Source organism: Abramis brama (assembly GCF_963993115.1).
Source record: "Abramis brama genome assembly, chromosome: 3".
NCBI lineage: Eukaryota > Metazoa > Chordata > Actinopteri > Cypriniformes > Leuciscidae > Abramis > Abramis brama.
This window is the reverse complement of record NC_139965.1, coordinates 52,060,033-52,079,161: the sequence shown is the minus strand read 5'-3', so window position 1 is coordinate 52,079,161 and position 19,129 is coordinate 52,060,033. Positions and strand designations below refer to the sequence as shown.

At 39.3% G+C, this 19,129-nt stretch overlaps 1 protein-coding gene across 14 annotated transcripts in view; it reads right to left on the bottom strand.

Annotated features, from left to right (window-relative positions):
- The window catches only part of mpdz (multiple PDZ domain crumbs cell polarity complex component), a 133,638-nt gene that overhangs the window by 113,677 nt on the left and 832 nt on the right, over positions 1 to 19,129 (bottom strand). For all 14 annotated transcript variants that reach the window (XM_084109751.1, XM_084109758.1, XM_084109760.1 and 11 more), the window contains exon 2: positions 16,459 to 16,533. In XM_084109751.1, coding sequence (XP_083965877.1) covers positions 16,459 to 16,474 — 16 coding nt within the window. In that variant the 5' untranslated portion in view covers positions 16,475 to 16,533. The remainder of the gene's footprint in view (positions 1 to 16,458; positions 16,534 to 19,129) is intronic.

Sequence of the window (19,129 nt, the reverse complement as noted above, 5' to 3'; positions counted from 1 at the left end):
TTTTCTCTTCAGCATTAAGGTTTAGAGACCCATCTATCACTGTTTTCCATGTTTGTATAGTTAGTTTCTGGAGTAAATATATAGGCTATAATCTGTGTGTTTACATTATAGCTGTTTTAAAAATGGCGGGTGCTGGTGTTCCGCGTGCATTCGGTCAATCAGCGTACACTAACGTCACGGGTAGTTCCTATAGTGCTGGTTTAGACCCTACTCTGAAGTAGGACCTAAATTAGTTCCTCCAAATGGAGTTCCTAGAACTAAAATCATTCCTAGTTCCTGCGGTGCGAACACGCTGACATCCGGGTACTTTAGCCAATAGTTCTAGGAACTGTGAAAAGGTTCCTCCGGTCGGAAAGCGGCTAATGAATAGACAGGAGTCCAATAATAGCAAAACGAATCACTTATTCTAAAAAAATATATAATGAGGGCTGTGTTAACAGTAAAACGTCCGTCATTTAACTTCAATTTTAAAAACAAGGATGGATAATACAAAATGCTTTCTGACATTTCAATAGAAAAAAACACAAGCAAGAACAAAATTTAAACTTAGCCCGTCAATTTTAATTTTGCAGTTATCTTCTATCTCTGTGTGCACACGTCTGTGTTTGTGAGAGAGAGCTTGCGCAGCACTGATACAACGGTACTTTTTAATGCACAAGTAACTAACACACTAGTTTTCATACAAAATAAATAAGAACAATAATTAGGTACTTTAGTTATTATTAACACAATATGTAACACATGCAGGCTACGTTTCTCAACACTAAGAACACCCGTTTCTCCAGACTCGCACTTATCAATAATCCACAAATCACAGCACTTTCAAAATCACTAAGCCATAGCGATTTCAAATTTATTTAGATTTATTGTTCAGCATTACTTGAGCATTTTATAATTTGCATGGCTGAATGATGTCTTCCTCTTATCTGAGTGACCATGAATAACGGAATATTTGAAAATAATCCATGCGATCACTCACATGTGATCAACGAATCCAGAGGATTAAGTTAACTCAATACAATATTTCAACTTTCCACATCCACCCCAAGGCCGTTTACCTTCAGGAGTTAGAAGTACCGTGACTACTGTAGCCTAATGTTTCCCTATATATATATATATATATATATATATATATATATATATATATATATATATGTTTCCCTATATATATATATATATAGGTTTCCCTAAGTATTTGAACACCCTGCTATTTTGCAAGTTCTCCCACTTGGAAATCATGGAGGGGTCTGAAATTGTCATCGTAGGTGCATGTCCACTGTGAGAGACATAATCTAAAAAAATAAAATCCAGAAATCACAATATATGATTTTTTTACTATTTATTTGTATGATACAGCTGCAAATAAGTATTTGAACACCTGTCTATCAGCTAGAATTCTGACCCTCAAAGACCTGTTAGTCTGCCTTTAAAATGTCCACCTCCACTCCATTTATTATCCTAAATTAGATGCACCTGTTTGAGGTCGTTAGCTGCATAAAGACACCTGTCCACCCCATACAATCAGTAAGAATCCAACTACTAACATGGCCAAGACCAAAGAGCTGTCCAAAGACACTAGAGACAAAATTGTACACCTCCACAAGGCTGGAAAGGGCTACGGGGAAATTGCCAAGCAGCTTGGTGAAAAAAGGTCCACTGTTGGAGCAATCATTAGAAAATGGAAGAAGCTAAACATGACTGTCAATCTCCCTCGGACTGGGGCTCCATGCAAGATCTCACCTCGTGGGGTCTCAATGATCCTAAGAAAGGTGAGAAATCAGCCCAGAACTACACGAGAGGAGCTGGTCAATGACCTGAAAAGAGCTGGGACCACCGTTTCCAAGGTTAGTGTTGGTAATACACTAAGACGTCATGGTTTGAAATCATGCATGGCACGGAAGGTTCCCCTGCTTAAACCAGCACATGTCAAGGCCCGTCTTAAGTTTACCAATGACCATTTGGATGATCCAGAGGAGTCATGGGAGAAAGTCATGTGGTCAGATGAGACCAAAATAGAACTTTTTGGTCATAATTCCACTAAACGTGTTTGGAGGAAGAAGAATGATGAGTACCATCCCAAGAACACCATCCCTACTGTGAAGCATGGGGGTGGTAGCATCATGCTTTGGGGGTGTTTTTCTGCACATGGGACAGGGCGACTGCACTGTATTAAGGAGAGGATGACCGGGGCCATGTATTGCGAGATTTTGGGGAACAACCTCCTTCCCTCAGTTAGAGCATTGAAGATGGGTCGAGGCTGGGTCTTCCAACATGAGAAGCATATCAAGTGTCAAGCATATCAAGCATATCAAGAAGCATATCTCTGTAAGAAGCATATCAAGGTTCTGGCATGGCCTAGCCAGTCTCCAGACCTAAACCCAATAGAGTGTTTCTCAGCGACAGCCCAGAAACCTGACTGATCTAGAGAAGATCTGTGTGGAGGAGTGGGCCAAAATCCCTCCTGCAGTGTGTGCAAACCTGGTGAAAAACTACAGGAAACGTTTGACCTCTGTAATTGCAAACAAAGGCTACTGTACCAAATATTAACATTGATTTTCTCAGGTGTTCAAATACTTATTTGCAGCTGTATCATACAAATAAATAGTTAAAAAATCATACATTGTGATTTCTGGATTTTTTTTTTTAGATTATGTCTCTCACAGTGGACATGCACCTACGATGACAATTTCATACCCCTCCATGATTTCTAAGTGGGAAAACTTGCAAAATAGCAGGGTGTTCAAATACTTTTTTTCATCACTGTATATATATATATATATATATATTAGGGGTGGAGCCGAACCCGAATACGGTATTCGGAAAGGCACAAATAATGTGTTTTTTACGAATACTTATTTCGAACAAATACTTAAAAAAATATTTGTATTCGGGAACAAGAAAAACTTTATATCAAAAAACTGCGTTTCCTCATGAGACATGGCGACCGGCGGCGCTGCTGATGTGGTGGCTGTAAATCCACTTGTTGATAAGAAAGGAGGAAAGAGACACATACGTCGTTCACACAGCGCGTTTTTTGCGCGTTCAGATTTCAAATGTAGGCGCGCGGCAAGCGCGCTCATAATAGAAGCGAGGGGCGCGCCTATGTCCATGGTTACATAGCAACGATAGACGTACGGGAGAGCAAGCTTGTGGAAAGGAGATAGCGGTGCGAACTGCGCTCTCCATGATGACGAGGAAGTATCAGCAAAGAATGAATTGTTTTCTAGCCCTTGCATTAGCTTTAGATATATTTATGGAGATGAGAAATGAAATAAAAAGCCGTCATTAATATCAGTCCATCAGAAAATCAGTTCTAGTCTTATTCTTGGCTGGATAACTCTTAGCAGGTTTAAAAAGCCCTTTTAAAATTAAATATGAATGCAGTTTTGGATGAAATAAAAGTACAGTCAAGTCAAATAAAACACGTTTTATCTCCTATATAGTTTGGTAACACTACAATAAGATACCATTCATTAACATTACTTAATGTGTTATCTAATACATTGAGTGAACAATATATTTTTACAACATTAATAAGTGTTTGTGAATGTTATTTAATACAAACACTTGATTGGTCATGTTTGTTCACTTCATTCATTGTGCATTAAATAATGTTAACATAAATAATAATGTAAGTAATGTTAAAAATGTATTTTTAAATGAACCCCAAGGAGAATAATTGCGACAGTATATAACTATTGTTTATTGTTAGGTCATTTTATCTAATGTTATCTAACAAATGGAATCTTATTGTAAAGTGTTTTTAATACTACAGTTTCCATCTTTGTAACCGTGATATACACTTTAATATATGTAAATTTAATCTAAATTAAGCTTTGGTACCGAAATTGGTACCGAGAACCGTGGATTTTCACTGGTATTGGTACCGAATACTGAAATTTTGGTACCGTGACAACACTAGTAGCTCTGTTAGCTCGGTAATGTAGACAATAGGCTGTTGACAGAGTAACGTTAACGTTGGTAATGGCTGTTATGTTATTTTCTTTTCAATGACGTTCCTTGTTACATGTTCATTGCTGGATTTATGGAAAAACATCAACCAATATTGCATATCCATAATTATTATAATGGATATAATTAAAGAATACTTACACTATAACATAAATTAGAAGTGTAACGCAAACAAACTGGATTTTTACACCTATTTTGAATTTTACTCGAATACAAATACAAATACAAATACTTTTCCCCCCTCAACAAATACAAATACAGATACAAATACCGGCTGCTTTGCACACCCCTAATATATATATATATATATATATATATATATATATATATATATATATAGTGATTGTGCAATGACAAAACAACACCAAATAAACAGAGACAGTATTACTGAGCACTTGCTGAGGACACAGAAGCTAGTGTGGTCTGTTTCTGGGTATGCTTTATAGTTTCCTGGCCTATGACGTCTCGTCACACCATTGGACTGATTCTACGCATGCTTCATGACGCAATCACGCAGGGGCGTTCCCACAGCGTCTCGACGCAGCTCGAGTTCCCTTGAAAGGGAAACCATGTTCACCATTAGGGTCCACATCAAAATTGGTGTACTTTTTTAAAGCATGACAAAATATAAATGATTAAAATATAAAAATGATATGATTTAAAATGTAAAACTTTTAATTTCACATTATTATAAAGTGCACCTTTTAAAAGTGTACTTAAGTGTGCTTAAGGAACAAGCATGAAAGTGACCTCTGTTTAAATGCACTTAAGTGGCCTTTTACTTCATTAATATTATATTATCCGCAAGTACAGTTTTTAAAAATATACTTTTTAAAAGTGCACATTCAATGCAATTAAGCACACATTTTCACAGGGGTTCTCAACTGTCAGATCAAATGAAAGCAAAAAGGTACAAATTAACAATTTTTAAAAAGCTTATTTACCTTTTTTTATGAACTGTCAGAGAGGTATGCAGTGTGTGTGTATGCAAATACAGTATGAGGGGACTGAGTTGTTGTGTGTGACTGGTTTGTGCAGCCATGCCTGGCTAACGCCCGGAGAAACCCCAGAATCCTGCTATTGGGACTCAGGCATTGCACTCCAGCTGAGGGCATTAGAGAGACGTTATCGCCTCCAGGTTTGAGTGAACCAGTTGAGGACATTTCCGTTCTCACGGAGTGTGACTAAACCAGTGTGTGTGGAGAATGTGGAGCTCTGTACCTCTTCAGAAACCACTGACTGTAAACAATCCCACAACCACCAACAGGTCCAAGAAAACTTTCACGCAGAGTGAAACTTTCTTTCTTTCTTTCTTTCTTTCTTTCTTTCTTTCTTTCTATCCTTCCGCTAGGGCTAAACAAAACAGTTTATATCGATATACAATAGTTTGATATTACGAGCACATCTGAAAAATAATGTAGGACACAGAGTGAACTGCTGCGGGGAAAGTGCATAATCCAATTTGTCCTAAACATGAGACATGCTTTATATTAAGGGTTTCAAAATAACTCTGAATATATAGTTAACAATTAGGCATATAGTTTAATGTGACTTGACCGTATCACCCAGCCCTACTTTCTGCTACATACACTGCCATGTTTTTTGGACACATCAGTGGCATGGAGAGTTACTCCAGCAAAAATGATAGAAAAGATGCAAGATGCAAAAATAAAATCTGCTCAAATATCTTGATAAATATTTTTAAAACACATATAGACTACTGTTCAAAAGTTTGGGGTCGGTAAGATTTAAAAATTGTCATAAATAATTATCTTGTGCTCACCAAGGCTGCATTTATTTGATTACAAATACAGTAAAAACAGTAACATATTATTACAATTAATTTGTTAATTGTTTGACAGAAATATTTTGAAATATTATTAATGCTTTTACAGTAATTTTATCAATATAAAAGTGTTAATTTCTTAAAAAAATTATAAAATCTTACTGACCTCAAACTTATGAACAGTAGTAATGCATTTTGATTAGAACAAAAACAACAACAATTAAAACGATTAACATTTAAAAAAAATTCATATATTTCAATCTTATAAAGGATCTTTAGATTACTTATGGCGCTTTTCCACTGTATGGTACGGTACAGTACGGCTTGGTACGGCTCACTTTGGCGCTTTTCCACTGCATGGTACGGGTCGCTTCGGCTTGCTTTAAATGGTACCACCTCTGTTGAGGTTCCAAACATACTGTACCGATACTAAAATGTGACGTGAAAACACTACACATCACTGATTGGTCAGAGAGAATCGTCACTACCAGCGTCATTGGATTTGCAACACGAGACACCAAACACGCTAGATTTAAATAGCAACAGCCACCGCAGTATTATTTGTCCGCACAATTTTTATTAAATGACTTTTTTAAACAAAAATAAATGGCCGAATCGTGGTGACTGGCCAGTAGATAAGGTGCAGACATTCCTTTCGTTGGTAGCCGAGGAGTGGATCCAGCGAGAGCTGGATATTGCAACCAGGAATGAAAAAGTTTTTCAGCAACTTTAATGAGCAGTCTATAATCCCACCCAATTTGAAGTGGTACTAAACTGCAGTGGAAAAACAAACTGAGCCAAAGCGAACCGAGTCGAGCCGCGTTGAGACGAATCGTACCACGCACTGGAAAAGCAAAGTGAGCCGAGCAGAGCCGTGCTGAGCCATACCATGCAGTGAAAAAGCGCCATTACATAACCCCAATTCTCTGATAACAGAAGTGAGATATCTCACTATGGGAAACGCCTCGGGCGTGACCAATCCTAGAAACACCAATTACACCACATTTGTCAGTAGACAGACTAATCACAACACTGCGCGGGTGTCACGTGAGGTTGCAGGAAGGCAGACGGAGATGAGGATATATTTCCAACATGAAGGTTTAATGGGAGTAATATACATGACAGCAGAACAGGCAGCAACACACACTAAATACAACTGAGATCGGACAAAGCCTGACTGAACAGACGGAACTTAAATGCAAACACAGATGACACTGATTAACGGACCCCAGGTGATACAGATGACGATGATTGACTAAACACAGGTGATACAGCTGAACTGATAATGACAGTGAAGATGACACATGACGTGAATACAAGCAGACAAGTCCAAATGAAAACAAACTAACCCAAACACCACTGTGATAGCGGGAGTCCCGCCTCCCTAAAATATATCGCTGCTAGCGGTCCCCACTTCATTCTCAGCATATCTCTTCTCCATGCAACTGCAAGGAGGGAAGTGTGTTGAGATACTTCACTTCTGTGTTCAGAGAACCGGGGTTACGCAAGTAACCTAAACTTTTCTTTCAACCATTCATTTGGTATCTCACTATGGGATATAGACAACTCTTGTATTGCAGAAATACTGTCCGAAGCAGGCATGTCAACCAACTAAATGATTTATGTAACTAACATGAAGCTCGAAACTATTCTCCAAATCTATCTATTCTCTTTTTTTTTTTAAACAGATTGCTGACTCACTCACTTAAGGCACAAACGCTGGATTAGTTTTGAAAGTTACTCTTGAGTAATCCATATCAAACTGCATACAGGAGTTATGAACCGACAAAACGTGAAGTTTACTATCCTGTTTCGTGATTAAAAGCCAATAATAAAGCAGCCTTTAGTAAAAAAAGCCTCATAACTTCATAACTTCATACGAGTGGGAGTTGACCTATGGTATTCCTGTCAATCCCCACATGGCATGCAGAAAATGTGGCAAGATAAACCTTAAGTGTAAAAGGCTCTTCCCTTATCTTAAAGTTCCTGCAGAAAACACACAACAGAACAGTAAAAGGAATTCTGTGTCTATGTGCCCATTGTCGCTCTAACACATTTAATTTTCAATCATATGCAAAGTGCGTTGAAGCCGCTCTTGCATTCTGAATAGTATCAATCCCCCTTGAAGGCAAACCCCTAACATTCAAGTTAAACTCCCTTGGGCCAGGCCCAAAGAGCTGCTTCGTCCATGGCCAGGTGAAAAAAATTTCCCGGTGCACTTGTGAGAGGAGGTCCCTGTGCAGCGGGAGAGGCCAAGGCTGGTCATGCAGGAGAATATCTTTGTCAGCCACAATTTTCTGGGCCAGTTTGGGCGATCAGTATGACTAAGTGACCGCATTCTCTTTAAGTGCTGTACGATCAGACTCAGTGGAGGAAATGCATTAAGCAGTGAGTTTGGACACAGGTGCGCAAGAGCATCCACACCCATAGCGTACCTATTCTAGCCAGTGAGAAAGAATAGAGGGCAGTGAGTGTTTTCATGCGAGGTGAAGAGATATATGGAAGCTCCCACAACTGGCTCACTACTTGAGAGAGGAGAGTCCCTTCTCCTTACAGAGGATTCGCCCCCATATTCATTATTCCCGGGACAATCGTTGCCCATAATGAATGAAAATGCTTCATGACCCACACAATTAGTTTTTGTGCCAGACTGTGAAGCTGAGGAGAATGTGTACCCCCTGAGATTTAAGCATGCCACCACCGTTGTGCTATCTGATCTGCTCAAAATGTGGTGGTTCCTTAGGAACTGCACAAAATGTTTCAATGCCAGAAACACTGTTAACTGTATGTATTTTAGTATAAATGATTTAAATTCTGTTTATCAGCATGCATATAGGAAGGAACATTCTACAACAACAGCTTTGGCTCAGATAACTGAGGACTGGATAAAAGATATTGAAAATAAAAAGATTGTTGGAACAGTATTGTTAGATCTGAGTGCTGCTTTTGATGTACTTGATCATTAAATTTTGTTGGAAAAGTTAATCTGTTATGGTTTTGAAAAATCTGCTATTGAATGGATTAAAAGTTATCTTGCCAATAGGGAATTTACTGTAACATTTAATGGGAGTAATTCTGATATACAGACTCTTGATTGTGGTGTGCCACAAGGGAGTTGCCTTGGGCCACTTTTATTTTCTATTTTTACAAATGATCTGCCTTTTGTTTTAGAGAATTCCACCATGGCTCTATATGCAGATGATTCTACAATTTATACATCCGCGCAAACCCTTGTTGAACTTAATAAAATTTTACAAGTTGAACTGAAACTAATTGAAAATTGGATTAGGGACAATAAAATGGTGATTAATGCAGGGAAAAGTAAATGTATGGTGTTGGGATCCAAGTATTTGTTAAAAGATCCGCCTGTTTTGAGTCTGACTGTGGGGGGTATTGTAATAGAACAGGTTACTGAGGTAAAGCTACTCGGTGTGACTGTTGACAGTTTGTTAAATTGGAATAGTCATATAAATCAAATATTATTGAAAATGGGCAGGAGTCTGGCAGTTGTCAAGCATTGAAGAAAATTTATTCCAAATCCAGTGATGAAAATACTAGTAGAATCATTAGTTTTATCACATTTGGATTATTGTTCAATTATTTGGTCAAGTACAACTGAAATTAATTTAAGAAAATTGCAAGTTGCTCAAAATAAAGCAGCTCGAGTAGTTTTAAATTGCCCTTTCAGGACTAGTGTTAGATAATTGAATACTAGGTTAGTTTGGCTAAGTGTAAAAAGTAGGATTAATTATTGTACTGTTAACTTTGTTAGAAAAATTATTGTTACAAAAATGGCGAACTAACCTTATGCAAAGGACAGTGCTGTATAGAGCAATGGTGGCATGGAATTCTCTTCCGCAGTTTTTGATTTTGGGAATGAATGCAATGACTTTTCGTAAAAGATTAAGACTTTATTTATTTACATTAGAATAATTGTTATTATTTATATTTGTTGCTTTTTTGATATGAATGGTTGAAGAGAGGGAAAACATTGTGAAAATTATGAACCTTATAGTAGTATAGCTGTAACTGTGTACTGTGATAATGAATAATGTAGAGCTGTTGTTTTATTGTTTTATTTTTTAGTACGTTGCTGTATTGTTATGTATGAATGTGTGCACTCTATTTTTGTCTGTATAATGTATTGTTTTATGTTATAAGAATATTTTTTTTTGTTGAAGTCTATAGACCCCAGGAAGAATAGCTACTGCTTTTGCAGCAGCTAATGGGGATCTTAATAAACTAAACTAAACTAAACTGTTCTTGGAAGTTTATGTGTGTGTTCTGTAGCGAGATGGGCCAATTTTTTTGCTATCTTGCCCTCGCACACTGCACCCCAACCTGTGAGCAATGTATCCATTGTCACAACCTTTCTCAGAGACTGCCCCTAGTTGAGACCCTGATTCGATAAACGCACAATCTTTTAAAATAAAATCTTTAAAAAAATAAAATAAAAAAAAGAGCGTGCATGCAGAGTGATGATACTATCACTTTGCGGTTGAGGTGGTATTTTGGACACAAATGCTGTGCAGCTGTCTAGTGCTGAAACTCTCTCACTCACAACAGTCCCAGTGGAATAACCGAGGCAGTAGAGGCCAGGCACAGAGGAGCAGATCTTCCAAATAAGCTGACACTCTGAGACCCACTATTCTCAGCAGTGTCAGAGCTGCTTAGACACATTTGCTGAACAATCTCGGGGCTAATGAGAGCCCAAAAGGAAACATTAAATATTCATAGGCTGTGCCTTGATAGGCAAACTTGAGAAATTTTCTGTGTGCTTGGTAGATGCTTATGTGAAAATATGCATCCTTCAGATGGAAGCCAGTCTTTGGGACGAATAAAGTGAGATAGCAGCCTTAAAGTCAAGTTTTGGACATCCCCAACTCCTCCATATTATGAACGTCCAGCCTAGAGAAACCTTTAACAGGCACCCTATGTGAGAATGACTTGTCCCAGAAATGTTGCATCTCTGCAACGCATGCTGGGACGGCTGGAATCAGTTGCTTGACTGGGGAAGTGCGTCATGACAGTCTCTTCCCATCATATAACTCCCTTTACGTGTCCTGGCCTTCTTGCTTCTTCCTGGCCAGTTAATGGAGAGTTAAGCAGCTGCTTTCCTATGCATTTCAATAAGGTCCAATTCCCCTGGCATGGGGGAGGGGGACTAATCTATGGAACTGCCAGGTCAAGAAAAAAGATTAGGAGGGGAGATAGCATTCTCTTAGTCTTCTTCCAAATCCTCTTCCAAGCTATCACCTCATCATCTTCCTCCTCCTCCTTCTCCTCTTTGTCCCCGCCAAGGAATCTGATGCAAAGAGGGGGATGAAGTTCAGGAGAGATCTCATCCATCAGCTCTCACCAGTGCTGAGGAGCAACCTCATCTATATCCACGGGAGGTGCTGAAAAACTTGGGTACCCTTTAGTAGTGACTGTGACTTGTACTCTACATTCTAAAACCCTTAACTGGAAGTTAATGCAGTGCAGGCAGCACTCGGGATTAGCAAGCGCATCCTGTGTGTGTCCAACTCCCAAACACTATGCACAGAGGGTGAGAGTCTTTAGAAGAAATATGGAAGTGCTCGCAATCGTCATAACAGAGATGGGAACCCCAGGGGATTAACGAGACCACCACAACATGCCATCACGATATAGGGTCTTATTAGCAGTTATTCTCATAATATGGCGGGAAGCCAATCCATCACACCACTTAACATGAGGGTGTAACTGAGAAAAAGGAGCTGTAACTGCTTGAAGAAAGTGAGAACTTGATTTGCTGGTCCCCACCAGAAGGAATAGAAAAACAGCAGAAAGAAGCAGACACGTTTGGCGACATACCTAAGATAATGGCTGGTCCTTGAATAGTTTAGAGGCCACCCCTCGCGAGGTTCTGCTAAGGATAGCTTCCAAATAGGATCTTCACGGGAAAGAGAACGAAAATTAATTGTTGTAATTGGTTCTTCCAGGATTGGTCACGCCCCAGGCTTTTCCTATAGTGTGATACTGAACAAATGTTTGGTTTAAAAGGTTTATCTTACAAAACAAATAAACTTGTTCAGGTCAAATTTCACTGCAAAATATTATTATTTTTATTTACTAATAATAATTATTTTTATTTTATTTTGCATAAAGGAAATGCAGCCTCCCAAATATAATTTTGAAATATGACTCGGATATTCTTGACAGGCTCCTTGAGATTCAGCTCATTTTCTCAATTTTACTGCACTTCGCACAACAAGAATGGTTAAGATCAGATGCGGCGTCAGACAATTTTGCCGGGGCTTCAGCCCCGAATGTTTTGAGTGTAGCCCCGAATGTATTTTGAAAAGTTGACTGACAAATATGAAACCGGACAATAGCCTATGTAAACCCCCGAAATCATAAGTTGCCTTATTCATTGTGCTTTGGCTTTTCTACTGTCTCTGACTGGTGATTGTTGAAATCTGTCTCGCACAGAGACGCACCACGTGAGTGATTTCATCCTATCCTAGAATATCTCCAGGATTTGCGCGCAACAGCAAACAATCTCACAGCAATTAAAAAAATAAATAAATAATGCAGTCAGCACCGCCGCACAGTCCTCTGTCAGATGAGTTCTGTCAGGACCACTACCGTCAAATATGATTGACAATTAGCATACAGTTTGGATTGGCGGTATGGTTCCGGTCTGGGCGAGAACTCCCTGCGCATCCATGCAGCCTAGCATGGATAAGAGCAGGGAGAGCAGCAATAATCCCCCTTGGGGTAAACAGAACAGAACCAACATGAAAATTTGCAAATATATTTAATTCAAGATTTTAAAGTACAACATTATTCGATTATTATTTTGATTCAAGGGGAATCAGAATGTCAAATCCTGACTGGGCGAGAGAAGGAGCTGGGGATGGAGGAGGGTAATTAGCTCCTGAGAAACGCGATAGCTGCTGATAATACTGAAGGAGCTTATATATGTATCTGGTGATAGGCGTCGTATTCCTATAGGTAGATGTGGATCAGCTGAGGGTCAGCTGATGCGAGCTTGACTAACGTGACCTGCCAGAACTAACGCTACGCTTGATATGTTGTCAGAACGGGTGAGAACTCACAGGCTTTAGGGGGAGACGAGGGGCCCGTGCACCTGTGTCGCACCAGACCGCTCTATTGGAGGGACAGCCTCGCAACCCTTCACCGCTCCTCCGTCAAAGGTAGTGAGAGGGGAAAAGCTTATTCGGGCAGTTTCTGGCAGAGAAAGGTGCCGTCTACGACCTGGTAAGCTCTCCATGCACTTAGGAAAGGAAAGGCACTGGGGCGGCGAGCTGAGAACCAGCGCGGCCCGTCCCAAGATACCAATCATCCAACCGAGACTGTTCGGGACACGGTGGAGGATTCCACTCGAGCCCGACAGCTTCGGCGGCCCGATTCAGCATAGCTGATGTTTCTGGATCTGACTCGGGCAACGCTACTCTTCCAGAGGGAGATAACGCAGCCGAGTCATCATTTCCAGAGGTCATCTCACCCTCCGATGCTGCAATCGGCATCCTGTCCTCTGGAGAGGCCCCGAATGAAACGGCTGGTCGGTCCATTACAGAGGGACCAGTGCGCTAAACGGGGGGCTCCACCGGCTGCGATGTGATAGAGGAGTGAGGGGCCCACAGGGATTGGTTACCGGGCGGGGGAGCCTCACTATGATCCTCTGATCACCCATTCCACACGGTGCTGTAGTGGGGCATGGTAATGGGGACTCCACCTTCACGCATGAAGGCGAGTCTCGATCTCAACACCGTGATAGTCATATCCTCGCAATGAGAACACAAACTATCCACAAAAGCTGCTTCAACGTGCTGCATATATACACATACATTATATACACATATATATTATACACACACATATACATATATATATATATATATATATATATATATATATATATATATATATATATATATACACATACATACATACATACAGTGGGAACAAGTATTTGATACACTGCCGATTTTGCAGGTTTTACCACTTACAAAGCATGTAGAAGTCTGTAATCTGTAAAAATCCAGAAAATCACATTGTATGATTTTTAAGTCATTAATTTGCATTTTATTGCATGACATAAGTTTTTTACATCAGAAAAGCAGAACTTAATATTTGGTACAGAAACATTTGTTTGCAATTACAGAGATCATACGTTTCCTGTAGTTCTTGACCAGGTTTGCACACACTGCAGCAGAGATTTTGGCCCACTCCTCCATACAGACCTTCTCCAGATCCTTCAGCTTTCGGGCTGTCGCTGGGCAATACGGACTTTCAGCTCCCTCCAAAGATTTTCTATTGGGTTCAAGGCCAAGGCCACTCCAGGACATTGAGATGCTTCTTACGGGGCCACTCCTTAGTTGCCCTGGCTGTGTGTTTCGGGAAGTTGTCATGCTGGAAGACCCAGCCACGATCCATCTTCAATGCTCTTCCTGAGGGAAGGAGGTTGTTGGCCAAGATCTCGCGATTCATGGCCCCATCCATCCTCCCCTCAATACGGTGCAGTCGTCCTGTCCCCTTTGCAGAAAAGCATACCCCAAAGAATGATGTTTCCACCTCCATGCTTCACGGTTGGGATGGTGTTCTTGGGCTTTTACTCATCCTTCTTCCTCCAAACACGGCAAGTGGAGTTTAGACCAAAAAGCTCTATTTTTGTCTCATCAGACCACATGACCTTCTCCCATTCCTCCTCTGGATCATCCAGATGGTCATTGGCAAACTTCAGACGGGCCTGGACATGCGCTGGCTTGAGCAGGGGGACCTTGCGTGCGCTGCAGGATTTTAATCCATGACGGCGTAGTGTGTTACTAATGGTTTTCTTTGAGACTGTGGTCCCAGCTTTCTTCAGGTCATTGACCAGGTCCTGCCATGTAGTTCTGGGCTGATCCCTCACCTTCCTCATGCTCATTGATGCCCCACGAGGTGAGATCTTGCATGGTTCCCCAGACCCGAGGGAGATTGACCGTCATCTTAAACTTCTTCCATTTTCTAATAATTGCACCAACAGTTGTTTCCTTCTCACCAAGCTGCTTGCCTATTGTCCTGTAGCCCATCCCAGCCTTGTGCAGGTCTACAATTTTATCCCTGATGTCCTTACACAGCTCTCTGGTCTTGGCCATTGTGGAGAGGTTGGAGTCTGTTTGATTGAGTGTGTGGACAGGTGTCTTTTATACAGGTAATGAGTTCAAACAGGTCCAGTTAATACAGGTAATGAGTGGAGAACAGGAGGGCTTCTTAAAGAAAAACTAACAGGTGTGTGAGAGCCGGAATTCTTACTGGTTGGTAGGTGATCAAATACTTATGTCATGCAATAAAATGCAAATGAACTATTTAAAAATCATACAATGTGATTTTTGTTTTAGATTCAGTCTCTCACAGTTGAAGTGTACCTATGATAAAAATTAAAGACCTCTACATGCTTTGTAAGTAGGAAAACCTACAAAATCGGCAGTGTATCAAATACTTGTTCTCCTCACTGTATATATATACACACATATACATATACATTCTACAAACACGTGATACAACTATTGTGACCGTCCATTTGGGGGGACAGGGAACGATCGCATCCAGAAACGCACAGGTGGAATGGCATCTTGAAAAAGATGCAAACGCACCCATGTTGCTCTTTCAGGAAATGGGACCCATCACCAGTGCCGGAGCACATGGGAATGACGCGGCACGCGGCAACACTGAACAGTGAACTGTTGAAAAAATCCCAGTTGAAAAAATCCTAGAATCGCCCCTGTGTCAGCCGTGTGCTCGCGGCATGCACTCTTCAATATCACGCGCAAATGCGCCGCGCCCTGAATCACGCAAAAGAAACTACGAGCATGTAACGTTGTGTTCTGTCGTCAATTAAGTATTTAAATAACCAAAAGGGAAATTAAAGCTGCGTCAAAACTCTATGTCTGGGCTTTTGTATTCCTTTGTAGGCTACATAAATGTTACATTTTTCATTATTAATATTCTAACATTTTATCAATATTGCAAAGTCATCAAAACTGTCTTGTGTCAAAACAAATTTTTCAACATTTATCCTCATTCTCATGTTTAAGAATCTGTTATCTGCTTGACAAATAATTCATGCTACTGCCCACTGACATGCTTTTAAAGCTATTGTTATTCAATTTTTTTGGGCCTTCAAACACCTTAAAATGCACATATGTAGGTCCTGATAAATCCAAATTTTCTCGGGGGAGCATGTCCCCGAACCCACCTAACTACCTCACATTTGAATGCGCGTGTCTGTGTGGTAATATGGGCTGGTGTGGCTACAGTGTCAGGGCTGAATTTTTTAACCAGTCTGCCCCCTGCATATAAGCCTACAATATACATTATTCTCTGTATCGAATCATGTTATCTTATTACCCACCCCCAGCCCCTGATGTTTTTCAAACCTAGAAACGCCCTTGGTGAGGATTTCCGTTCTGTAATACTATTAAACTTTTCTACCACAAATAAAAATTCACCTGCAATAACAGGGATTTTAAATGCAATATGCAGTTTGAGTTTCAGAAACCCAGAGAGACTGTTGCTGTTGCTGAGACTGATGTGTCACGCCGTCTCATTCTACAGAGGAGCACAAATGCCCTCCTGTTCACAACCAATTACCCACAATCCTGCACAGTACAATAAGACATCAGAGGCCATATTTCCACAGAAATGTTATGACCAAAAATAAATGAACTTACCCATTGTTTCGATCATCTTGTGCCTTCGTTCCTCTCTCTAATGTCTTCCCTCATTACCTGGGTTTCAAGTTATGCCTGAAATCAACAAAAATTCACATTTAGCTTCAAGTGCACTTGACTTACAACACTAATATTTTGTCTGCCTCTATTAATTTATTGCATCTACTACATCATGTTTGATACATTAATTTCTAAGGCATCTAAATTATCAACATGATCAAAACTTTTAAAAACCTGTTGCACACTATCTACTATGCCTGCTGTTGCCTGATTGATAGTTCATAAATTTTTTTAGTAAGTAAAAGGCCTTTTAGTATAATTGTAAAACGTCTTTTTGCAGTGAAATATTTAGGCCTACTGATTTTTATAATGTAAACGTAAGAATTATTGTATATTGTTAGTAATATTACAAGATGAACATGTATAGGACTAAAGGACTTAGTTTTACTTGATTATCCATTTTTGTGTGAAAAAATAAAAGTATCAAATATGATCCATCAGGTTTCTGAGAAACTTTTATTTGTTCATCTCTCAATCATCATTGTATTGCATTGCATTATTTTTTTAAACTACAGAGCTTAGATCATAAAACTAAGCATTTAAATGTCATCTTACTAAGACATATTATTAGCAGTGACAACTGATAATTATATTATTTTTTTGTAAGTAGTCTGTTATACTGTTATAAAGATCTCACTGATTTAGCCTACATTACAAGCTATCAGAATTTCATCTTACTTTTTGTCCATATAGAATAAATATCAGCATCTGCACCAAATGTACATATTTTTGCTCATTTTGGGCCTCTGATTAAAATTGAGGTGTTTTTTTTTTCCTCCTCGAGTGTGAACTTTATATTCTCACTATATCATAGCCTACTATATGAGCCATAAAAGCCTGACATATCAAATATGATACAAAACATAACACATATGCACACTTTATTTTGATTTTCCTTTGTATGTTTAATAAACTAATCCATTATTGTTTCATATGTCAGGCTTTATAGTAATAAAATAATTTAATTCTCAAAAAGAAAACCCTAATGCAAATTCTCCCTTTTGTCATAAATGAACAGTGTTCATATTCATATACCTGCATATTACAGCACTAGTCTTAAATCTCAGACAGGTCAGGTGACTCGCGGGCAGACGAGCTTTCATCTGACCACCTCGTGGTTCCCATGACGATGGGACACAGAGGCTGGGTCTGGTTTCCTAAGAGACGCTTGTAAGCGACATGACTAGAGTGAATAGCTGCATTGTGGGTTTAAGCACACACTAATGTGAGTTTTTATCATCACTGACTACAATGGGAGGTAGACAAGATTTACCAATGCTGAGGTAAAACAGCCCAACATACGTTATTTGCCATCGGCAGGCCCTAAGTGGTTGGGCAGAGATAAAAAATACTTGCCCTATCAGCAGTCTGGACAGTGTCTGTAGCGTTCTGTGTTGACAAGGCGCTGCTATCTTGATGCTTGGCTGTTTCTGATATGGTAGCAGCAATCACAGTAAAGATTTTTTCATTGTTACAAAAGATTTTTATTTCAAATAAATGCAGTTCTTTAGAACTTCCTATTCATCAAAAATAGTTTCCACAAAAATATGAAGCATCACAAATGTTTTTGACATTGAGAACAATAACTGTTTCTTGAGCAGCAAATCAGCATAGAATGATTTCTGAAGGATCATGTGACACTGAATACTGAAGTAATGATCACAGGAATAAATTACATTGTGCAATATATTCAAACAGAAAACAGTTATTTTAAATCGTAATAAAATGTCACTGTTTTTACTGTATTTCTGGTCAAATAAATGCAGCCTTGGTGAGCATAAGAGACTTCTTTCAAAAACATTAAAAAAATCGTACCGACCAAAAACCTTTGAACAGCAGTGTAAATAAATAAAAAACAACCCAGACTCTGTTAAATACAAGTTAATTTGCAACAAAGATAAACATCGTTTACTACTATTTGTTTCACCCTTTGTATTATTGGGTACCAAGAGCATAAAACCATCACAATTCAATAGATATTTAAAAAACCAAAACCATGTGAAAACCACTGCATAAGCATAGCATAGCAAACCCTATCCGCCCTCTATACATTAGCCTCGCTGCTGTCTTCATATGGACTAGCCTAATGCTCTTACGTGAGGATTAACCTCTTATGTGGCGCTTTCCAACAGTTTTAATTAACGGTGACGACAACATCTACAACAAGAAGCTGAAGGAGATAAAGTCTTTTCCCTCCTACACATAGTCCCATGACAGTTTAGAGTAAGACAACATGCAGCCAGGACCAATACAAACAGCCATTTCAAACCGATGCATGTGCCATTTCTGAAAAAATTCAAAAACAGATTAAAGGTAAATTAGTAAAAAGTAGTATTTACTACCCTGTAATTACAGGGTGATAAAGCAATGAATGAGATACCACTATCTGAAGTTACACATATGTAGTTGGCATGTTTTCTGCATAAGACACAGTGTTCCCACAGCAGCTGTTCGAAACATTTTGGTTAATTTTATGTTTTTTTGGCCCTGGACTTTTGGAAACACTTTGACAGTATACTTGTTACATGTTACATGTAGTATAATTATTGTTGTTTTTTGCACAATTCGATAAAATTGCAGCTTCATTGTTTATAACACTAACCAAAACTGC